We start from the raw sequence: 20,776 nt of genomic DNA on the forward strand, positions 1-20,776 counted from the left end.
ACGTTTTATACGCCTCTAACTTTTAGTACGAGAACAGGCGAAAAGAAACCACCTATTGTAACCCACTATAGATGACCACGGCCAGCTTTGAACAACGCGTCATCAAAGTTGGCCGTGATAGTATAATACAGCGACCAATGGAAGTCGATTTTCGGAGGTCACGAGCTGGAAGTGGGTAAACGCTTCGTTACCAAACTATCAATCAGAAAGTTCTCAGAATTCGAATCTAGAGTACGGAGTTTTATGTTATTTTTGGTATGATAAATGTCAAACACACCTTTCAATTGCGCCGATTTGAATTTCTTTAAAGGGTATGATCATACTTGCAAACTATGATTCCGAGCAACTAAAATAGTCGCAACATTTAAGGGCAATGCAAGTGGCCTGGCACAGGTTTTCGAGAAAAATGTTTGGGGGAGCGAATTCAGTTACAGGCTGCTTTCCTATTCTACCCCTCTACACAACTTTGGAGTTTTCCTACTTCTTATGATGGATAAATGGCGCCAAGTTTCGGAGTATAATAAATTTATCTCTTTTCTTGTTTCTACCATGGTCTTCTCAACCATTTCGGCTCGTAACTGAAATATCGAATTTAAGTAGCCACTATGTTTGTAGGTTTTAATTGAAAGAAAATCATTGAAAGTACTTACAGATGAATTTATTTTTACAATGAAATTACAATTAGTGCAATTAAATAAGCCCTTGCATTTCCTTCATGAACTGCTCATATGTGTCATCTTTCGTTGGAGCAGATACAGCAGCAGAATTCCGAGCGGATGAGGACAGTGGATCTTTAGTCTCACTTACTACAAATTTTTTTAAAAATTATATAGTTTTAGAAAAACTTTCAACTAGTCTAACAACACTGAAATAAAATGTCTGCTAGTTTTATCATGTGCAACTTCTACTAGGTTAACAGTTCCAGCCCCTAGCAGTCAACTCAAAAAGTTTACTTAAAGGGAATATAACCTCAGGTATTTGGTGTGGAACACCAACGTTTGCAGCTCTGGCCGCTCTTGCCTTTGGCTTTAAAAAGTTTGGCGCCACTGTACAGGCATATTTGAAAAATTGAAGGGGTCTTCCATAAAGATTGCTTTGCGGGTTATATTCCCTTTAACTGCTGAATTAGCCTTTTTAGTTTACATAGCACCACGTAAAAACTGACACGAGAAGCTCGTAAAATGATGGATTTTCATATACTAGGGAGACGTTTTGTTTGAATCCGGCAGTATATTAGCTTCTCAAGTATAATAAAAAGCTAATTTTAATTTACTAGGGCTATTAAGAGGCTACTAAAAAAAAGATAGCCAGATAAATAAAAGAACCTCCTTTTAGGACTACTCATTGTTGAGGTCTTCTCTAAAGAACATAAGCATTCTATAATAGCCTAGGTCTTAATACCACTTTGCTTCAAAGTTTCAGGGTATTTCAATTATATAAGTTCAGGATTTTCCCATTATATTAGTGAGTCCTTCTATGGATTGCTTAGTCCATAGCCAGTAAGCCGTCCGCAGCGTGGCGAAAGTAAGGAGAGGAAACTCCGAAAAATAAGGTGATCTCGTAACTTTATATTAAAGGACCAATGGCAATTAACCTTTTGAATTTACATATAGCCACGAAGCGAAAAACGCGAGAAGATCATTATGAAAATTGTTCTAAAAAATTCGAAATGTTTTTATTTTTTATTCTTAACAGTTTTTTAATTCTTAATGGCCATTAAATAAAAATTCAGAGCCATTGGCGTAGCTGAGAATTCAGAGCCCCCCCTAGCAAAAATCTCTATGAGGCCCCCTTTTTTAATTTTTTTTTTTAATGGTTAGCGCCCCTCCCCCGCGCCGCGGGCCCTGCGAACCATCAGCTACGCCACTGTTCAGAGCTGAATAATTTTTGCAATTTTTGATTTGTATTTTGCTAGAATCAGTTTCTTAATTTCTTAAAGGCCTAAAAAAAAATTTCACTCCACTTAATATATTTTTCAATCAGTGGCATAGCTAGAATTATGGTTAGAGGATTGATGGAAGGGCGTATGTTGCTACACCACTGTCACCAATGAAATTTGAACTCATCCAGCAAGTGCTGACGCTTCTGATCAAAATTTAAACTAATGAAGAGCTCTTGCCACCACCCTCCTATGCATCGTAACCCAGCCACATAAATTAATGTAATTAAAAGTTGCTAGCTGATTTTATGATTTTGAAATTTCTTATCTAATTGGCCTTTTAAAGCAAGTGTCGGCTAGATGTGAAGATGTTGAAATAAAAAAAGGGCAGGTACTTAAAGGTACCCCTTGCATTAATTCGCTCATTTTTAAATTGATCAATAACATAAATTACAGTAATTTTAAACCATATATTTTATATGGGATATATAATTTAGATCAAATTCCACTAAATAGAGTATAAGAGGTCTAAATATAATACTCTACAATGGTTCTCTGAAGACGTTATTGTTTCGATATTTTGAATTTTAGATTCATGGCCATCTCTAATAACAAGAGACATGGAAGAAAAAGAGTCTGCCTCGAGAGCCCTCCCCTAGCTTCTACCATAGGTTTCCTAAAAACTTCCAACTTCTCCAAGATGCCTCTTACCCCCCATACCAGCGAGCCAATCATTTTGTTCAAATTCAAATCGAATTATTTTTAAAAGTAGTACCCACTACACTAACGACCCTAGTAAGAATTCCGGTGAATTCACGAAAAATGCATTTCAGCATGACGGAGAAGTTGGAAATTTTCATGGCACACGGAGGCAGACTCTTTTTCTTCTGTCTCTTGCTAATAACGGGGGCCTTTTCATAATACAGGTGGCAATGATAGAGCCGACAATTGCTTTAAGGCCAATGACTGTTAATGTTAGAAGTGAAGAGAAGCACATTGTGAAAAACTAAATGAAAAGAGACAAAACGGTTTTAAGTCTCTTTTCATTTACTGTTAATGTGCATGATAATTTAGGATTAATAAACCGTTCTGAGACCATTAACCCAAGTAACAGCACTTCCAAAAATAAACTGATCTAAAATACTAAACAAAATAACAATTTAAGAAATAAATAAATCAAAACTCACGTAATCCAGTCTTAGTACTTCCTTTCTTAAACTTATCCTCCCTCTTTATCCTTAGGGTTGTGGGCATAAATTTGGTTAACTCAGCGCTAAGACTTCGAAGTTGGGGTTTCGCTTCAATAATCGAAGATCTTTTCTCATCATCCATGCCAGAAATAGTAGAATTTTTTAGTCTGTTTTGAATAAGATTTGGCGGGGCACTGACTACATTTGAACCTGGATTTGCAGATTTTCCAGCATTCTGTTGTACTTGATGATGCATCATGTGAGAGACATTAGATGTCACCACCAAATTATGTGGTCTCATCAACCGTGGTGGTGGCATTCCTGTTAATTGAAGCATATTTGATAAAGCATATTTCAAAAATGAAAACATCACTCTGGTTTTTTAAAAGTTGCGCAACCAAATTATTTTATAATAATAAAATAGTAATTCCCTGTAAAACTGTTAACACTGAACCATGGGTGAATTAATATATTAAAGCTTACTAGAGTTTGTAGTCGGGGTCCCCAAACGATCAATAGTTTTAGTAACAAATAGTTCTACAAGAAACTACAAAATTTGAAATGAGTCTTACCAGGAGGAGGTCCTGGTGGTAATCTAATTGGTGGCATTCCGACGCGAGGAGGTAATCCAGGGGGTGGGCCTGGAGGTAGTCCTGATCTTGTGGGCAACGCAATACTGGGTGGGCCAATAGCAGCTCTTAAAGGAGGTGGCCTAAACATCATCGGCGGTGGACCTGGTGGAGGACCTGAAATATTTTTGGAAAGTTAGAAATGGTGTAATTATTAGCGGCAACTCTCAGAAAAGCAAACGTACAAGGAGGAAGTCCAGGTGGAGGGCCTGGAGGTAATTGAGGAACTGGAATATCCGCAGTTGCGACAGACTGAGAACCACTTTTTTCTTCTTTCTCTTTATCCTTTATGTAGTACATACAACTGGTTTAATGTTAAGTTTCTCAAAACTAGAAAAAAATTCCGTACCTCTTTACTTTTACTCTCTGCTTCATCCGCAAAACGTATACGACGAGTTTTAGCTAAATATTTAAACTAGTTAAAAACATCTGCTACTCAAATGTTTCAAAAATATTTTACTATTACAATATTTTAAAAAGTAATATTTCATCTATTTCTAAAATTATTTTTACACTGCTTTGCCAAAGCGATTACCGTTACAGATAAAAATGCTTTTGATTTCATTAGAATACAAAAAAATAAGAGTTTGAAATGTACAAATTATAAACATTTACCTTTTCCATCGCTTGTGTCCATTGCATCTACAGCAGACTCTAAATAGAAAATATAAAAAAGATTCAGGCTGGGAAACACCTTTAAAAATAAATACTAATACTGCGTTCAGTAACTCTAAAAAAGCTCAGCGCTGAGCTCAACAGACAGTGGTTTTTTACTGAATGGGTTTTTGGACTTCCGGTTTTGACGTCTCGTTGCCCGTCCGCTGAGCAACGAAGTCATCAGCTGTAAGAGCAGGTTTTTCCGTTGCTCAACGGTCACATGACGTTGCAGCACAGAGTAATGCTAGCTGCAGACGCCGCAACAGACAATATTTGACCAAATTTACAACAAGCGTAAAAAGCATTCAACAAGATCTCAACGAAAATAATTTTTCAGATACTTCGTTGAGTTACAGAACGCAGCCATGCATTTTTGTTTCTATCAAGTTTGCAGTTTGCACACAATCTTGCACTTCTCTATTTTGTGAGGAGTGACAATGTGAAATGCTTGATTGACAGCTCAGACTGTTCTTGAATAGAATATATAAATCAAACATGTAAATGTACAATATCCAGAGCAGTTCATGCAGTAACTCAAGCTGTCCGAGCTGTCAATTGTCAGAAAATTGAGTGCATGAGAAGATGGGTGGCATTTCGCTCTGTTCTCAGTCTTTAAAACCACAAAAATATTTATTATCAAATTTGTATTTACCTAGAGTTGCGTATATATCGTCATCTTCATCATCTGACAGAGCTGGTGGTGGTCCTAAAGGCACACCGGGAGGTTTACGAACACCACTATTACGAAAAATATTCAACATAAAGGCATTTTTATCATTATGTTTAAAACAAAGTTATAATTACGAATATAAAGCTGGTCTCTTCAAAATTGAATGAATATTGGTTTCTTCAGGCATTTCACTAGGTAAAGGTATTTGTGAAGGAGCTAAAATTTTAGCGTAGCATAATTTCAATAATTTTACAAAAAGTGATAAAGGTTTTGAAAATTATACCAATGATATCTCCCATGGGAGCGTCAGGAAGTGGAATTTGATCAACTTGAACTTGTTGAGCGAATTTAACAGATTCTACATAAAATAATGAAATTAGAAATACTCTAGAAGAAATCTATTTTATATATTCAATAAAAAGTACCATAGAATCTAATCATCTGCTGTCTTCGTTTTTCATATTCAAGTTCCATACGCTTCAATTCTTCCCATCTCGTGTGATCTTCTTTAAACTTTTTTTTTTAAAGAAAACCATTTTTTACGCATTGCACATGGCCTACACTACTTAAAATTTAGTAGCTACTTACATAAAGTCTCATAACGCGATTCCATGTGTCCTTTAGTTTCTTCCTCTTATCTTTTAATACCTTCTCATTGAGCGGAGGAGGGCAAGTTACATTAAATTCTAGAGGAATTTGTGACAAAATATTCAAAGTAATTATCTAACAACTTAATGAGATCATTTTATTTATACCCATTTGATCAATCTTCTCTAAATCTTGAATAAGTTGATTCGGATCCTTTCCTTTCAGAACAGCGGCTCGGACCATCTGCCGTTGCTTTTTGTTCTATATGACATTTAACATTGTAACATCGTTATGACAAACTGTAAAGACTGTATAGGTAAAACATGTACTAGCCTTTTTCAATTCCCTTTTTCTTGCCTCCTTTCCTATTTTAAAATTTCAAATCCAAACGTTACAGTCAAGGCTTAAAACTCAAAAAAGTAAAGAACTAAAATAACTTACTGGCTTGATCGGTTGGATTCATAAATTTACCACTTTTGGTGGTACTAATTGACCGTCTTCCCATTGTTAATAAATTAATACGATCCCAATAATTTTAATTCTGTAAAGAAAATTACAGTTCCCTAACGCTCGACTTCGATATCCAATCCTTAAAAAAATTTAATATTTTTTACCACCGCCAGATGGAATCATGGAACTTTTTACGGTAACCATTCCTGTGACATCTGGCGGGGGTTTTGCATATTATATGAAAACCAAGGCTTACAAAATGTCAAAATCTGGGCGTTCTTGACATGACACTACTCTTAAAAAAACAAAAATTAAACTTTTTTGGTAAATTAAGTTTGTAAATTACTCTACACAAAATGGAAGAAGCAAAAGTAAAGTTAGATAAGGTAAAATTTATGATGTTAAGCAATCCTAGGTCTAAGCCATTAGACTAGAATTCTACCACTGCTAATAAATAGCTATTTTCAGGAAATGTATAATTTGGCATTACTAAAGGAAACTATGCAAAAAAGCAATCAACTGGCCAATGGAATGAGTGGTATACTTACCTCTTTTGAAGATCGACTTGCAAAACTAGAGAAAACAATCCTCCCAGTTTATCACGAGACTGAGAATCTTCAGCGTCGGCAAGAAAGTAACGTTGACTACTTCCTGGAACCATGATTAAACATTGGTGGCTTTGGTGGTTTTCTCTGTATAAATATTTGGGCATGACAGGGACAACCACCGTTAAAAGGAAGATTTCCGCTAAATAGAATATTGCTTATTATAATAAGCAAAAAGTCTATTTTTGCTTTTGTTCTTCTTTAAAGTCAGCCACTGAAATACCACAAGCAAATTTTCAGACTTAAGTCAGTTTTATTTAGATATCGAAAGCACGCTGAAAAACCTGGATATTGTTATACAATACTTTTCTATACCTAAGCGAGTTGAACCGGTAATTCGTGATGGGTAACTTTCAAATTTAATTTTCTTCATATCACCCTCACATTTTTTAAAACAATATTAATTTTTTTTCCAGTTTGAATGACAACTTAAACATATTCTTAAAAAGCATGGATGATCTGAGTAGTGCCAAAGAATTTTTCTCTAAAAATAGGTCAAATAGTGATGAACTAGAAGAAATTGTAATATAGCATAAGAAAGGAATCGTAATAGATATATAAATATAGGTTATATTTCAAAATGTAGACATCGCTTTATAAAGCTGGTGGTAATGCCTTACAAAGAGAATTTCGAGCATTGTTGTCTAGAGCAAGCAAACCAGTACCACCTATCGTCTTGTTGGATTTGGTCAATTCTGATGACGGTATAATATTCATGCTATAATGTCTTTGGCAATAATGTTATAATAGAATTGTTGTGCTTAGAATTAACTCAAGAAGAAGATAAGATGGTTCTAGAGCAGCTACCAGGTACTGTTAAAGTACTACACCCTGTCTAAGAATTTGTAGAAAATCTCTTATTTTCCGTAAAGAAAAAGTCATCAGGGAGCTCACTCAGATTGCCAATTGGCTTCGACAAAATCGTAATGAAAATGAAGATTACACTAACATATATTCAGCAATACGATCACAGACATTTCAAAAATCAATTCAAGGGTATAGCTTTTTATTTCAAACTAATGTATTAATTGCTAGATACATTGTAGCTAATTACTTGTAATTAATTAGCCTGAAGGAGCATCAAAAATCAAGTAGTGGCAATAGCAACACGATGGCAATTCATAATTCACCCATGCTGGTAATTCAGAATTATTGGCTACCTATTTGTCATTGATGCAAAAACTAATAGACCTGCTTTGATTTTTAGGGTGGTCGAAAAAATTTAGGACGTGATACTCCGTCTAAAAAGGCGTCAAAAAAAATTCAACAGGCCTTGATGAAAAAAGCAACAGCGGCTATCATGAAATACTCACCTAATGTAGAAGCATCTGCTTTTGGTCACAAGCTGCAAAACGCTTTAATGTCCGAACCTAAGGATGAGATTACCGATCAAGAAATTGAAGCCTTTTTGACCTGTGTGACTGCTTTGCATAAGCTAATGCAGGTTATTTATTTTTATGCTTTTTCAAACAACTCATTCAAATTACTTTACAATACAAAGCACCAACATCATTTTTTCACAGAGTGAACAACAATTGATGCAAGATATAATACCAGAAGATCATCAAGTTCCAATTTTTGAGCGAATCATCCAACCTGGTGTTGATAGTGTCATTAGTGAGGGGGATGCGCTAATTTCAAGGGTCAAGAAATGTGTCGCCAAACATGACTTCTCAGTTGCTTTGACTTTGTTTCCAATATTAAGACACCTTTCTTCAATGAAATCCGAGTTTGAATTGTTGTTAGATGTAAGAATAAAAAGAAAAAATTTTTATCCTCTAGAAAAATTTTAATTTTAAAATTATTTTACTATAGGTTGAAAATTCACCGACTCGTTCAAAACTTCAAAGCTTACTAGTAACAACTCAAATTACCGTTAGTATTTTACTTAAGTGTTTTCAAGTAATTTCAGTTCTGAATGCATAAATGCAAATCCATGAAAAGCTACATTAACAGATTATTTAAGCATTTTTTATCAAAAATATGTTTTTTTAAACATAGATGAATAAAGCCTTAGAAGAGTTTATCGAGAACATAAAGAATGATCAAGAAACGAAAATGCCAAAGGATGGAACTGTTCATGAATTAACAAGCAACGTAATGATTCTTCTGGAGCAACTCCAGGATTTTGTCGACATGGCAGGGGTTGTTTTATGCATTGCCGATACATCTAGTGTAAAGGCACCCAAAAGTAGCCAAGACTTGAGTCGATATTCTTTGGCACAATACATAAGTGAATTTTAATAAAATGCCATTTGTTAAACCTATTTTTTAATTACCTTAAATACTTAATATAGCTCGAGTATTAGCTGCATTGGGCTTGGCATTACAAAACAAGAGTGAAATATATAATGACCCATTTCTGAAAGCCATTTTTCGTTTAAACAATTTAACTTATATTCTTAAATCTTTACAGCGGTAAGTGCGCGTAACAAACATTTTAAGCAACCAAGTCCAGTTGCCGTAATGAAATCTTCTCTTTCAGTTCATCTTTGTTAAGGATTGTTTCAGAGTTTAATAATGACTTAGAAAGTCATTACAATGATGAAATTAGAGAACAGAAACGAGTTTACTCGCAAAGGTTAAACGGGAATTATGATATTTTTATAAATCCATGTCTGAATGCTATGTTTTTCTAATTTAGTTGGAGTCGAGTTCTTCATTATATCATGGAAGTTGATAAACCTTTGTCTCAACAAAGAACAGCGTCTACAAACACATTATCTCAAAATTCATCAATGAAAGTAAGGTATATTTTCCATGAGAGTGATTCAAGATTTTAAATTCCCTCTTGTTATACCTAGTTAAAGGACAAGGAGAAGCAAAATATAAAAGATAGGTTCACAGTAAGTTGGTTTTGTATTTAAGACTCTGACAAACTACGGCTAAGAAGGCATAACGCGTTTATTTTTCTTTTAGTCATCGTTTAGGCGTAAAGAAAGAACTATTAAAGATAGGTTCTCTGTAAGCTTAATTTTTCTCTGAAAGTGAAACAGATAACTTGAATTTTTCAATGAAATGTCCCTATTAACATGTTTATCTCCTTACTTTTTGCTGTGTTCAAAGCATGACTTATTTAAATTTTGACAGTCTTAAAATTAATTATTTTGAACCATTGACTATTGGGTGCTTGCTGGTATTGTCCTAGCTAAGCCACGCCTTGAAACAGGCGACATGACATTAATTTGACGTCACAGATCACGAAGTAAAACGCCACACGGTCCTGTGAAATAATCACATGACCATCATGGGCGTCTTAATGTCATGGCTGACCAAGATGCGTTACCGTGGCAACAAACCGAAGCAACACCCACGAGCAAGCTACGAATTATAAAATGGAGTTAAACCCTTACTGAGTCAAGAGCCCATAATTATCTGGAATGACATTTTGGTGTCAAGACTTTAGTTTACACATTTTGTATTATAAAACTGATAATGAAGTTTCCCACGTATAGCACCAACAAATTTAGTGCTGTGAATAATTACAGATTTTTTTTTAACAGAAAAAATTCATGGAAAATTAAAAAGCTTTTAAAAGTAAAACTAACGCTTAATAATTAAATCAAAACATAATTAAGAGTATCATAAACACCAGGCTAAGCATTACGGGGCTGCACTATGGTCCTCTGGTTGAAATGCGCACAACTCTTTTCCATCTCCCCGTTTAATAATAATAATAAGCAATATAGTGGGCAGGGCTCTAGGCAGCATGAGATAGGAACCCAAAACTAAATTGCCACTGAAAAAGCAGTCGCCTCACCCTAATGCCAGCCATGATAAATACTGTTTCTGAAGGTACTTACTTCAAAGTTTAAAATCAAAATGATTTTGGCTCTCGAGTTTTCAGCTTTTCATCTAGTTTCAAAATATCATATAAAAAGGATTATAGCTATCGTAGAATCGGTAGATCTAAAGGTGTTTTGGGTTTATGACCCGTTTAAGTGTACCAAAACGAACCCTTTGCCCCATCAACCAGAATGACTAATAAGTTTTTAAATCTAACCATTGTGTTTTCACTTTTATAACCTTACAAAAAGTACATAAGATTATCTACTAGGGATTCAACAAAGAAATGGAAGAAGTCTATCGAATCCAAAAGGGTTACGCTATTCCCACAGTTGAACTGCGAGAAAGTCTAAAACGTGATAACAAGGGATATATCTTACCCAAATATCAAATCTTTTATGATAAGTAAGTTTAAAACGAATCTAGAAAAGACGTTTTAGTGAATACACTTGTCATTTCAGATACGTAAATACAGCTTTCACTAAAAACCCTGACAAGTATTTGAAATATACCCCGCTTCAAGTTTCTGAACTAATTGATAAGTTTTTTGATGCAGCGGCATAATTATTTAATTTAAAAAACCTTATTTAAATTATGTAAACCTTGAATATATAAGTATAAAAAATTAGCTGTTCATTAAATAAAACATTATTATTTCAAAAATACTTTACATGTCTTAACATTGATAATTCATTTCTTATTCTTCCTCTTTTTGTGATATGATAAGAGTTTCCTAATATCATTTTTAACGGCCGCAAAAGATATTTTAGGTGGGTTAATCTCTGCCACATCTGGCTTGGATATGTTGAACACAACATAATTTGGGTCAACACTGACCGATCTCTTTGAAACTTTACTTTCTTTAGTGTTTAGAAAACTGTCTGATAATCTCTTGGCTACTGGAATGTCTAATTTTGTTTTGGAAACTCTTTCTTTTTGTGGGATCACTTCATTATTCGATTGTGACTTATACTTTATATTTTGGGATATATGAATATTTGGGTTTTGTGCATTATTATTTGAAACAGGTACATTCACTTGTTTTCCATCCAAATTTCGACCAACAACTACAATAGGTTGTTGGGGTTGATTGTTAGTGTAATTCTTAGGACTATTTGGGACTACATTTTTTATAGGAACTGGTAATTGTTTAATCTTTTCGGGTGAAAGCTCATTTGGCAAATTACGAATTGGCTTTGGCTCTAAATTGATAGAATTTGCAGGAACACTGTCGGGTTTCTGTTTTTTAATTTCAGTTTCAGGTTTAATTATTTTAGGTTCAGTTTTGAAATTATTCGTATCCAAGTGAGGTGCTGCAACTTTAGGGACATTTGGATTGTTAGGTACTTTATCAATGGTTCTCGGTTCCAGATCAACATTGTTCTGCTTTATTTTATTGATTTGTTGGTCATTAATGACACCATTCTGGAGTGAATTTTGATCAGGCAAGGATTTATGATTGGCAGACTGGCTCTTTTCCGTGTTGACCACTGGCTCTGCGAGTTTCTTTTCATCTTCAATTCTGTGACTTTCCTTGTGTTCCTTAAGCTCCAGTAGCAATTTACGTTGTTCTTCGAGAAGCTTTTTCTGTTCAACTTGTTGTGCTTCTATTTTTCGCAAGAGCTCATCTTGTTTTTGAGAGGCCTCTTCGGCCTTCTTTTCGGCAGCAACTGCCTTTCGTTCAGCCTCAATTGCTTTTTTCTCAGCTTTCTTTTCAAGTTGATCAGAACCATTTTGAGTTACTCGGCCATTCTTGAGCTCTTTATCTTCCTTTTTCAAGGCATCTGGATGAATATCATTTAACACTGGGTTTTGAGGAGACACAACTTGGTTCTTGTTAGAAGCTTTAGAATCATTTTCAACATCGTTATTTTTAACATCTAAAATAGGTGGCACAATGTCTTTGGGTTTTTCTTTTTCCTCTAGAATCACAGCTTGTTGAGGCTTTAAATATAATAGTTTAATTTTAAAATGTGTATTATTGAAATACCCATCCCCAACCTAAATTTTCTTAGACTACCGAGATAACCAAATGAGGGTTTGGATATTTCTATTTAGAGTATTTTGCATTTTAGACTGATTTTAAGAATTTGAAAGGAGATAGAGTTTACAATAATTTCAGCAAAATTGACATAATTACCAAAAGAAAAAGCACAAAATAGATTAAGAGTGTGTTGAACTATGTACACAATATGTGGTCTTTCCTATCGTATTTGGTCTGCATAGCTGGGGGCAGTGTTTCTATCTAATTATCTTTCTAAGTTTTTGCGATTCCAACCAGGCAACTCCCTTAAGGTTCTACTTTTCAACTTCACTACCTCCTTCCCTCACAATTTATACACAAATTGGCTTAAGTATTATACAAGGACCCTGAACGCAACATTGAAAGTCAAAGATCTCCCAGTTTTCATCCCCAACCATGTTGGGATGGGAAATTTTTGAGGCCTTGCAACAAAAACAATTCCCAATCCATTAAAATAGTTGAGCCACAAAAAAATTGTTGAGCATGCACTCCCAACTCAGTTGTTTTGGTGTTTTTTCTCTCCATACCTTACGTACGATATCAATTATAGTTTTGCTGTGTATTTTCAATTTTAAAGTCGAATTTCAAGGGATTTAAAATTTTTCTGGGATGAGCAAAAGATTTGGATAAATGTCCAATTTCCTGGTCTTTTTGACGTTAAAAATAAGTAATAAAATAAAAACCTCATCTGGTTCCTGGGGAATCGGTGGTTCTTGCCTCTTTTCACTTTCTTTCATATCTATAGATGGAAAAAAATTCATTTAAAATTTTTCAAAACAATAGAATCCTAGAAAAATTTATGAAAGAATATAGATTGTACCATCTTTAACTTTCAAAGGTAAATCATCTTTTATCGGTACAAGTTCTAGTTTTGGTTCAAGTTTGGGAATGTTAGGTAAAACTTGATTATCGCTAGCTAAATTTACAATGAAAAATGGTAGTTTCAACATTCAAAAATTTTACAGCAAAATAAATATTACATTTCAAGGGAATATTAATTTCAATCTTTGGCAGAGGTTTTTCATCCACTAGTTTTGGTAATTTGGGTGAAAATGGTAAAACGTCGAGAGGTAGCTTTAGAACTGGCTCTTGAGATTTCGCTGATTCGTGTAATGTTGAGTATGAACATGCGATAAGAATGAACATTCCAATACAAAGAACCATCTTTTAAAATGGCACCAGCATTTTAGAATCAGAAACTGAATGGCTTAGTTTAGATTTTCAAAACTTACTTTAGCCAGTATTCGTTCATTGGTGTTTTTGTTAGTCATACGAATGAAAACCATTGCAGGCAAAATAAAAGAGATCACAGCTCCTATTGTGGATCCCAAAATTCCCAATACAAACTCAATATTTGGGATCATAATAGCAGTGCCAACTGTTACAGCAACAAGTAGAAATGTTAGTAAACGAAAACGATGATCTGGAATAAAGTTTCCAGGCATGTCATGGATGCTAACTCCCTAGATATATTAATAAAAGTCAAAGAATGATTATGACACAATAACCAAGAAAATAATCTTACAGGTTTGAAAAGTAATGAATGTAGACTAGAGCGACATGGAAACAAGCACAGCGGGAAACTAACGACTATAGTCATAACGAAACAAAGTTTTATCACTTTGGTCAAATCTGTGCTTGGAAGTTTGACTAGAATATTTCCAGTTATGGTTTGGTTGTAGAAAGCTACATAACCAAATAGACCAACCTAAATGGTGTTAAATCATTTTTTAAGAATTGTCAATTGTAAATCAAATCCAACAATGCATAACACTACTTGTAATGCTTATTTTGATGCAAAATTTCATATAGTATTTTGTTGCAGTAAATTATTTCACACTTTTACATTGTAGCTCTAGCGTTTGATTGACTGTCACAAAAATATGGTTTTTTCATAGGGAAAAAATTGATGTTGTACAGTCTTTTTTGCATAAATAAATAAGGTACACAGGATAATCATCAAAAGTAAAGTAGCGTTATGTCTTTCTGAGGAAATACACAGTAAAACCAACCATGGAATAAACAGCACTGCAGAGATGAACAGCAGAACTGACCACTGAATCCATTCTTTTTAAATTGGGATCATTAAGGGTGTCAAATATTTCGAAAAGCTGTCTACAATTATACGTATTTTTAATCCCTTTCAAAATATTGGATTATGGAAATGCATTTAAAAAGCTCACGTTTGACAGGATAGCGCCATAGCGAATATTGGAAGGCACGATAACAACCCAGATGGTTGCCACCAATTCATTTCATACATAAGTTTTTCATAGGAAAAATTTGGTAGTGCTTCTATTAAAATCTAAAATATGTAAAGAATTATATTTCAGTACAAACTATATCTTCCAAAACAGAAACTGTTTGCCAGTGGGAGATTTCCTCGACATGGAACTTTTTGATAAAAGGGTTAAATGGATTTAGAGGTACCATAGACAGCACAGTGTCATGGTTTACTTTAAATTAAGCAGATTCTAGCACTTGGAACTAGAACATCCTCTTGAGATCAAATGGAAAATTTTGGTGACCAATTGTTTTGTGGTCAGTCTCTGATGGTGCCACCCAATGCAATACCCATAGAATTAACCCATATGGTATATGATAGGTACATACGAGCACCCCTAAATTGAGCACTGATATTGAGTTCAAGTTCATGCGCTAGGCTCAAGACTTGGACCACCTTGTCGAGGAGCCTGCTGAGCTTATGAATTCAAAGTGCAATTAAGTTAAGACTAATCAATCATGAAGGAATCAAAGTGTGCATTCTTCTCTAAAAAATGGAAAAAGCCTGAGAATGATAAAGTTCTATACATACATGGAAAATTTTTAATAAACTTAGAAATTTTATAATTTTGTTAATATTTTGAATATTAGATCAAAGGAAAGTCAAAACCTTGCTGGAAAACTCGTTTAATATTTAAAATTTGTTAAGAGGATATCTCATTAAAAATTATGCTATTATTATAATTTGAAAACAGATTAAGGACTCTTAAGCTTAGAAAAGGTTACACTTTAAACTCGCAAGCTCAAAGGAGTCAAAGCCAACTTGCTAGCTGAACACAAACTTGAAGGTTGATATTAGCATGACACTAATTTCAAAAATGGGAGAACATGCATTCCAGGTTAGCTAAATATTATCCCACTGGCAAACAATGTCTTTTCAAAATTTTACCTTCAAAATAAGGAAAACGTAAAAACAAACTGAAAGCGTGCTTAAAACGGAGAGACTGTCTACTCTTTTCAAAAGACCAAGAGGTAGACCAACAAAGAACCCCAAAAATAAAAGCACCTCAACTCGTAACTTTGGGGTGTTCTATATTGAAGAAAATTTGATTACGAAAGATCTTAAAAATTGCTTCCCACGCAACTACTTGAAATAGACCGATTCACAAATTTCATCCAGGGAAACTAATATTTAGAGGGAAGCCCATAGAGGTTCAATTTTAATGCGTTTATTTGTTCTAGATGGTGCCAAATTAAAACTATAACATTATTATAAGCACTTTAATGTAACTCATAAAAATTTCGCATAAAAAAGAATATCAAAACAAGATATTTTTCAGTTTTGAGATAATTTAAAATTTAAACGTTGTTGACTGTTTAGCACCGTTTTGCTAGACATTGGGTATTTAAAAATCAGTCTCTGAGGATCACCTTCCTTATCATACATGTATCGGTCTATTTAATATATATTTATCTATAAATACCTCAAATGAAAATATATCTGATGCTAAGGGAGGTCCCAAGTCACCGACAACGACAAAAAACGCTATGCAAGTTCCCAATAAGAAACCAATAATTCTAAAACATTGCAATATTTGTATAAAGAAGCTTGTAAATAAACGTATATTAATAAAAAAAAATCCAAGGGTTCAGACACCTACGGGTCTAGAAAATTAAAAAAACACACACAAAAAAGACCACGTTGTAATAATCTTAACAAATATTTTAATTTTTGAAATGTAAAGCGATTTGAATTGGATTATTTTGGAGATTTGGTATAAGTTGCCTGTTACTTTAAATAATCATTCAAAAATTTAAGTGAAAGTTAAGATAGAAGATATGTAATATTCATTTATCAATGAATTTTTAAATACATAGGGATGTGAAAATTATTTAGCAACACCAAATATTTAAATTGAATACCATTAAAAGTTTGCGAGTATTCGCTTTCACTCGTCAAGTAGTCAGATATTCTAAAATGGGGTGGAAAGAATTTGGTATTTTTAATAGTTCCCAAATTGTTCAAAAAACTGCCAGCTTTTCGTTTATTGTTGAATATAAAGATCGTTAACAGAGAACATCATGCATGTTTAGTGGTTCTCTTTAGTGACTCAGGGTGGTATTCTGCAACCCTACACTTTATAGGTGTCATGATGAAAGTTCTCTTATTTAAGCAATACCGGACTAACAATATTAGGTGCCCTGTTTCCTTAATAAAAAATCTCTATTGTTAGTGATACAGTCCTATTAGACCACTGGTTAAAGTGACATGTTCTAGATTTTCTAGACAAGCAAAGTAAAATCAAAATCAAAGCAAAAACGTTGAGGCCACATGATTGTGTTAATAAAAGTAACAGTAAGTTCCAGTTTGAGTTTACTAAAATAAGAATTCAAAATAACTACTAAAATTATTGAAATTTGCTATCATATAGCATTTGTTTTTAAAATTATCATTGTTTTATTACAAAATTGATAAACCGTACGATATTTGAATCACTATTTGATCAATTAAATGTCAACGAGGATAGAAAAAAATTGATATTCCATTCAATTGCGAAAAAAAAGTAAATTGGTGTTTAATCAGTTAAGTGGCTAAGACTTTTACTCCAAAAATAATTAACCAAATTATTCCACGTTTTAATATTTGATTTGGTAATTGTCAAAAAAAGGTATTTGGACACCTCTAAAAAAATTGTTCTTCTAAGATATGATAAATTTAGTAATGTCTGATCCCTTGGCTAAAAGCAAAAACAAACAATACCCTAATTCAACTGCAAACTTTCCCATGGTCCCAAAAGTATGGAATGCTAAAAAAAATGATTAAAAGTACAGTTTCAAAATAGCATAAAAGAATAACACTAAATATCTATTTACATTTTTTTAAATAGATGCCTAAATCTGCTCCATAGCAAAATAATAACACTACAAGTTACGAATGATATTTATATTAGGAACACAGACCTAGGAATTCAAAGTTTCTTCTGCGTCCCATAATGGCTGCTTTTAGTAAAAGGTGACAAGTAGCTTTGGTCAGAAAACCACTTGACAGTATCAAAAGTGCACTGAGAAGTATTCCACACTACCGGCATAATTTGTTTAAGACCAAATTTATCCTTTTTTAAATTTTAGATTAATTAACTTACCTTGTGGAAGCAATATGGCATGGCTAAAATGCTCACACCAATAATGCTGTTACCTAAGTTGATCACGCTGCGAAAACTTCCGTCAGTACTCATGTTAGGTGATATAGTTTATTAGGTCCTACAAAAATTGTTACACATGAGATATCAGATATGTGGTTCAATTAATTACTGTAATAATATAAATTCCCATGGTGTAAAACACGGGAGTGAGATTTTATTTAAGTTCAAAGATATGGGGAGAGAAAACATTAAAGAGGACGAAAAGTTTGATTTTTAATGTTTCCACTGTTTAATTAGACTTTGGAATTTTGGATTACAAATGCCCCATTGGAACTCATGCAACAATCAAACTGCGGTTTTTAATTTTAATTTTCTAATACTTCCTGGACTCCATAATGATTAATTTGTAAGAATAATAACCCAAGTTAGGCATTCAAAAATTTGCTAAAATCATTTGAAATAGACAAGACTTATGTCAGGGTGGGTAACTGTGCATGACGGATGTGTAGCTCCATTCTTTGATTAATTTTTTTTTTAATTTAAAAAGTTACAAGCATCAAAATACGTCAATTACTGTCCAAGATATTTATAAAATAATAAGCTCATTTGGCTGTTTTCGAGAGTGACCATGTCTCTGCATGATACGTGAGTAGGTGGAGAATAGCCACCATGCCACGGCTAGTCACTAGCATCGCTACAATTACTATTATTATAAAACTCTTTTAATCAGCTATGAGTGCATTAATTCTCTACATCAAACATGCTGTTTCGAACGAGTATAATAAATGGAATTTAAGAAGATAAAGTTGGTGAGTTTTCTTTTCTAAATTGAATGAATCTCAAACCAAATTGTTTTTAATCAAACCACCCACATATTTCAATGCCTCGGGTAAATTTTTTAACAATATAAATTTAAGACTATGCCAATTATTATTATCTTCTAAGGATTCCAAATATTGTTAAATTCTTTATACAGTGATTAGAGAAAAATTTGTAGCAAGAAAACGTCTTTTACTCACTTGACTTTTATCAGATACGTTTTGTGCCACATGAAAAGAACGACTCAGTTTAAATTAAATAAAACCACTGATAAATTACTAAATTTTACTACAGAAATATAATTGAATTAATTTAACATGATAACTATTTAGCTTCAAACTAAGTAAACACTGTCGATTTGAAAAAGATTGTTTTGAAAATATTGCTATGGAAATAATTATACGTCAAGTTAGCGTTGCGAGTGCGACGTAAGCAGAATATTGTCTGCTACCAGGCGGCCAACTTTGCTTATAAGTCAAAGACCTAGGTTGGTCGTAAGCTACGAAGAGAAAGCCACTAAATTTAAATCAAGATACGCAACTCCCCATAAGTCTATAATTTTGTTCAATAAGTTTGTCACCTTGGGGAATATTTTATTGAGAGCTAGTAACGGTAACCTCATCACATGAAGAAAATCTCCTCCTAGCGAGGGGCTGTCAAAGGCTAAGTGTGACGCTTTAGCAAGCGGACGCAAAACTACGATGAAGCCCATAATGCAGTCTGTCTTGTGAATAACTCTCTGCTCTCAATAAAACTTTTGCAGGTGTAGAATAGGAAGTGTCACACTATGTTCTAATATTATACACTTATGAACTCTCTTATAAGCTTTTTCTATTTGACTCTTCGAGATTCAAGCCGAATCCGACTCTGACGTGATTGATCTCAATCTGATTGAGATAGATATGGACATAGAAATCTCATAGGTAACTAGAATGCTGCCGTGTAACTGGCAAATGGCCCAAACGCCGTGGCAGACGACGCCAGATCTCAGCCAATCAGAGCGCCAAGAATTTAATGTCACCGGAGAGAATGACGTCACCTATCTCCCGCTATAGTAACGGAACCAAGGAGTATTATTATCCTCCTTGGCGGAACCACTCTACGGCCTCTCATTGGCTGAAGGTTCAAAGCGAACTGGCGTCAATCTCGGCCGTAGGCGGCAGCATTCTAGTTACCTATGAGATTTCTATGGATATGGAACTTATTTCGAAAATTTTAGTGGTTTATTCCCAAGTTAAAACTGAACACGCGAAAAAACTGCAGTGAGCGGACCAACCACGCTTTCAAACTTGGAATAGGGAGATTAATCGATCTCAGAGCGTTTGAAACGCTCTGTTTGAAAGCAGTAAATTTAATGGAACACACGAAAATTAATCTGAGTATCAATGGATAGGATAGGTGGTGCCGTTTTGCATTTTACGTCATATCTTATCAACACCAAACATTGCTCGTTTTGACGGCCAAGAAAATAACTTGTAAAACTTAGAAAAATAACTCTACTAGTACCATATGTAACATGCCACTGTACCTTTATTCCATTCAAAAATCTTCACTAACGGTTTGTTTCACCACGAACCAGTAAAAAGGTGGACTACGTTAGATTTAAACATTTTTATTCATCCTAGTAATTTTGGAAGTCACCCTATTGGCTAGTAACATATTTATTTAAGCCAATGGAAAACCTCTAAATTGAGTCGGAATTTTAGTCAACCCAATGTAGCTTTATTGAAATTTATAAACTCGCTCGGTTTGTGCGGATGAAGTTAAATTATGAGTAATTTAGAAAAATAAAAGGTTGGGGAAAATCACCAATAAGTGATTGCTTTCCGTAAATGGAACAAGTCTTCGAAGTGGGATATTCCACTAGCGTTATTAAAACAAATATCAAGCCTAGAAGAGTTAGGCCTAGGTTCAAAAGAATCTTCAAAGACTCCAACCTTGTAGATGCATGCGCCAGAAAAGCTCAACCTGAATTTCAACTATTTTTTTCAATAAACCTACTTCTTTTATTTGACAATGCAAATTAATTTTAGAACGTGAGTCTCCGAGAACTTCATCAACTTGCAAATTAATTACATTAACAGAACTTGACACTATATTGTAGTTCATTTTAG

General features: G+C 34.0%; 3 protein-coding genes across 7 annotated transcripts; 1 reads left to right on the top strand and 2 right to left on the bottom strand.

The window, feature by feature from the left end:
• Nucleotides 1-650: 650 nt before the first annotated feature.
• On the bottom strand, nt 651-6,206 carry LOC149962958 (uncharacterized). Of its 2 annotated transcripts, none has more exons than XM_090180279.1 (14): nt 6,055-6,206; nt 5,947-5,978; nt 5,781-5,874; nt 5,614-5,711; nt 5,451-5,538; nt 5,309-5,383; nt 5,160-5,241; nt 5,008-5,093; nt 4,314-4,352; nt 4,048-4,100; nt 3,884-3,983; nt 3,642-3,815; nt 3,067-3,390; nt 651-806 (listed from the first exon to the last, which is right to left on the bottom strand). In XM_090180279.1, exons 1-14 carry the CDS (start codon nt 6,116-6,118, stop codon nt 691-693), a joined length of 1,425 nt encoding a protein of 474 aa, XP_090036405.1. In that variant the 5' UTR covers nt 6,119-6,206; the 3' UTR covers nt 651-690. The 2 variants fall into 2 exon arrangements, with proteins under 2 accessions (XP_090036405.1, XP_090036406.1); XM_090180280.1 differs by having other exon boundaries at nt 5,781-5,865; nt 5,937-5,978; nt 6,055-6,103.
• A 108-nt stretch (nt 6,207-6,314) lies between these two features.
• Nucleotides 6,315-11,119, top strand: LOC149962959 (exocyst complex component 7-like). 2 transcript variants are annotated; one of them, XM_090180277.1, is made up of 19 exons: nt 6,315-6,449; nt 6,532-6,697; nt 6,930-7,014; nt 7,085-7,190; nt 7,255-7,372; nt 7,434-7,478; nt 7,541-7,664; nt 7,737-7,806; nt 7,876-8,112; nt 8,192-8,416; nt 8,484-8,543; nt 8,670-8,901; nt 8,966-9,086; nt 9,154-9,249; nt 9,313-9,412; nt 9,473-9,514; nt 9,588-9,632; nt 10,726-10,859; nt 10,916-11,119. In XM_090180277.1, the coding sequence occupies exons 1-19, from the start codon at nt 6,420-6,422 to the stop codon at nt 11,016-11,018; spliced, it is 2,139 nt and encodes a 712-aa protein (XP_090036403.1). In that variant the 5' UTR covers nt 6,315-6,419; the 3' UTR covers nt 11,019-11,119. The 2 variants fall into 2 exon arrangements, with proteins under 2 accessions (XP_090036403.1, XP_090036404.1); XM_090180278.1 differs by lacking the exon at nt 9,588-9,632.
• Nucleotides 11,087-19,021, bottom strand: LOC149962960 (solute carrier family 38 member 10-like). 3 transcript variants are annotated; one of them, XM_090180275.1, is made up of 14 exons: nt 18,863-19,021; nt 17,844-17,961; nt 17,662-17,779; nt 17,462-17,507; nt 16,185-16,278; nt 15,650-15,790; nt 14,661-14,782; nt 14,490-14,592; nt 14,003-14,185; nt 13,710-13,940; nt 13,458-13,641; nt 13,298-13,393; nt 13,161-13,216; nt 11,087-12,398 (listed from the first exon to the last, which is right to left on the bottom strand). In XM_090180275.1, the coding sequence occupies exons 2-14, from the start codon at nt 17,934-17,936 to the stop codon at nt 11,145-11,147; spliced, it is 2,721 nt and encodes a 906-aa protein (XP_090036401.1). In that variant the 5' UTR covers nt 17,937-17,961; nt 18,863-19,021; the 3' UTR covers nt 11,087-11,144. The 3 variants fall into 3 exon arrangements, with proteins under 3 accessions (XP_090036401.1, XP_090036400.1, XP_090036402.1); XM_090180274.1 differs by having other exon boundaries at nt 17,844-18,011; XM_090180276.1 differs by lacking the exon at nt 13,298-13,393 and having other exon boundaries at nt 17,844-18,011.
• Nucleotides 19,022-20,776: the final 1,755 nt, after the last annotated feature.

The sequence above is a fragment of the Leiobunum rupestre genome, chromosome 1, assembly GCF_980474605.1.
Source record: "Leiobunum rupestre chromosome 1, qqLeiRupe1.1.hap1, whole genome shotgun sequence".
Classification (NCBI taxonomy): Eukaryota; Metazoa; Arthropoda; class Arachnida; order Opiliones; family Sclerosomatidae; genus Leiobunum; species Leiobunum rupestre.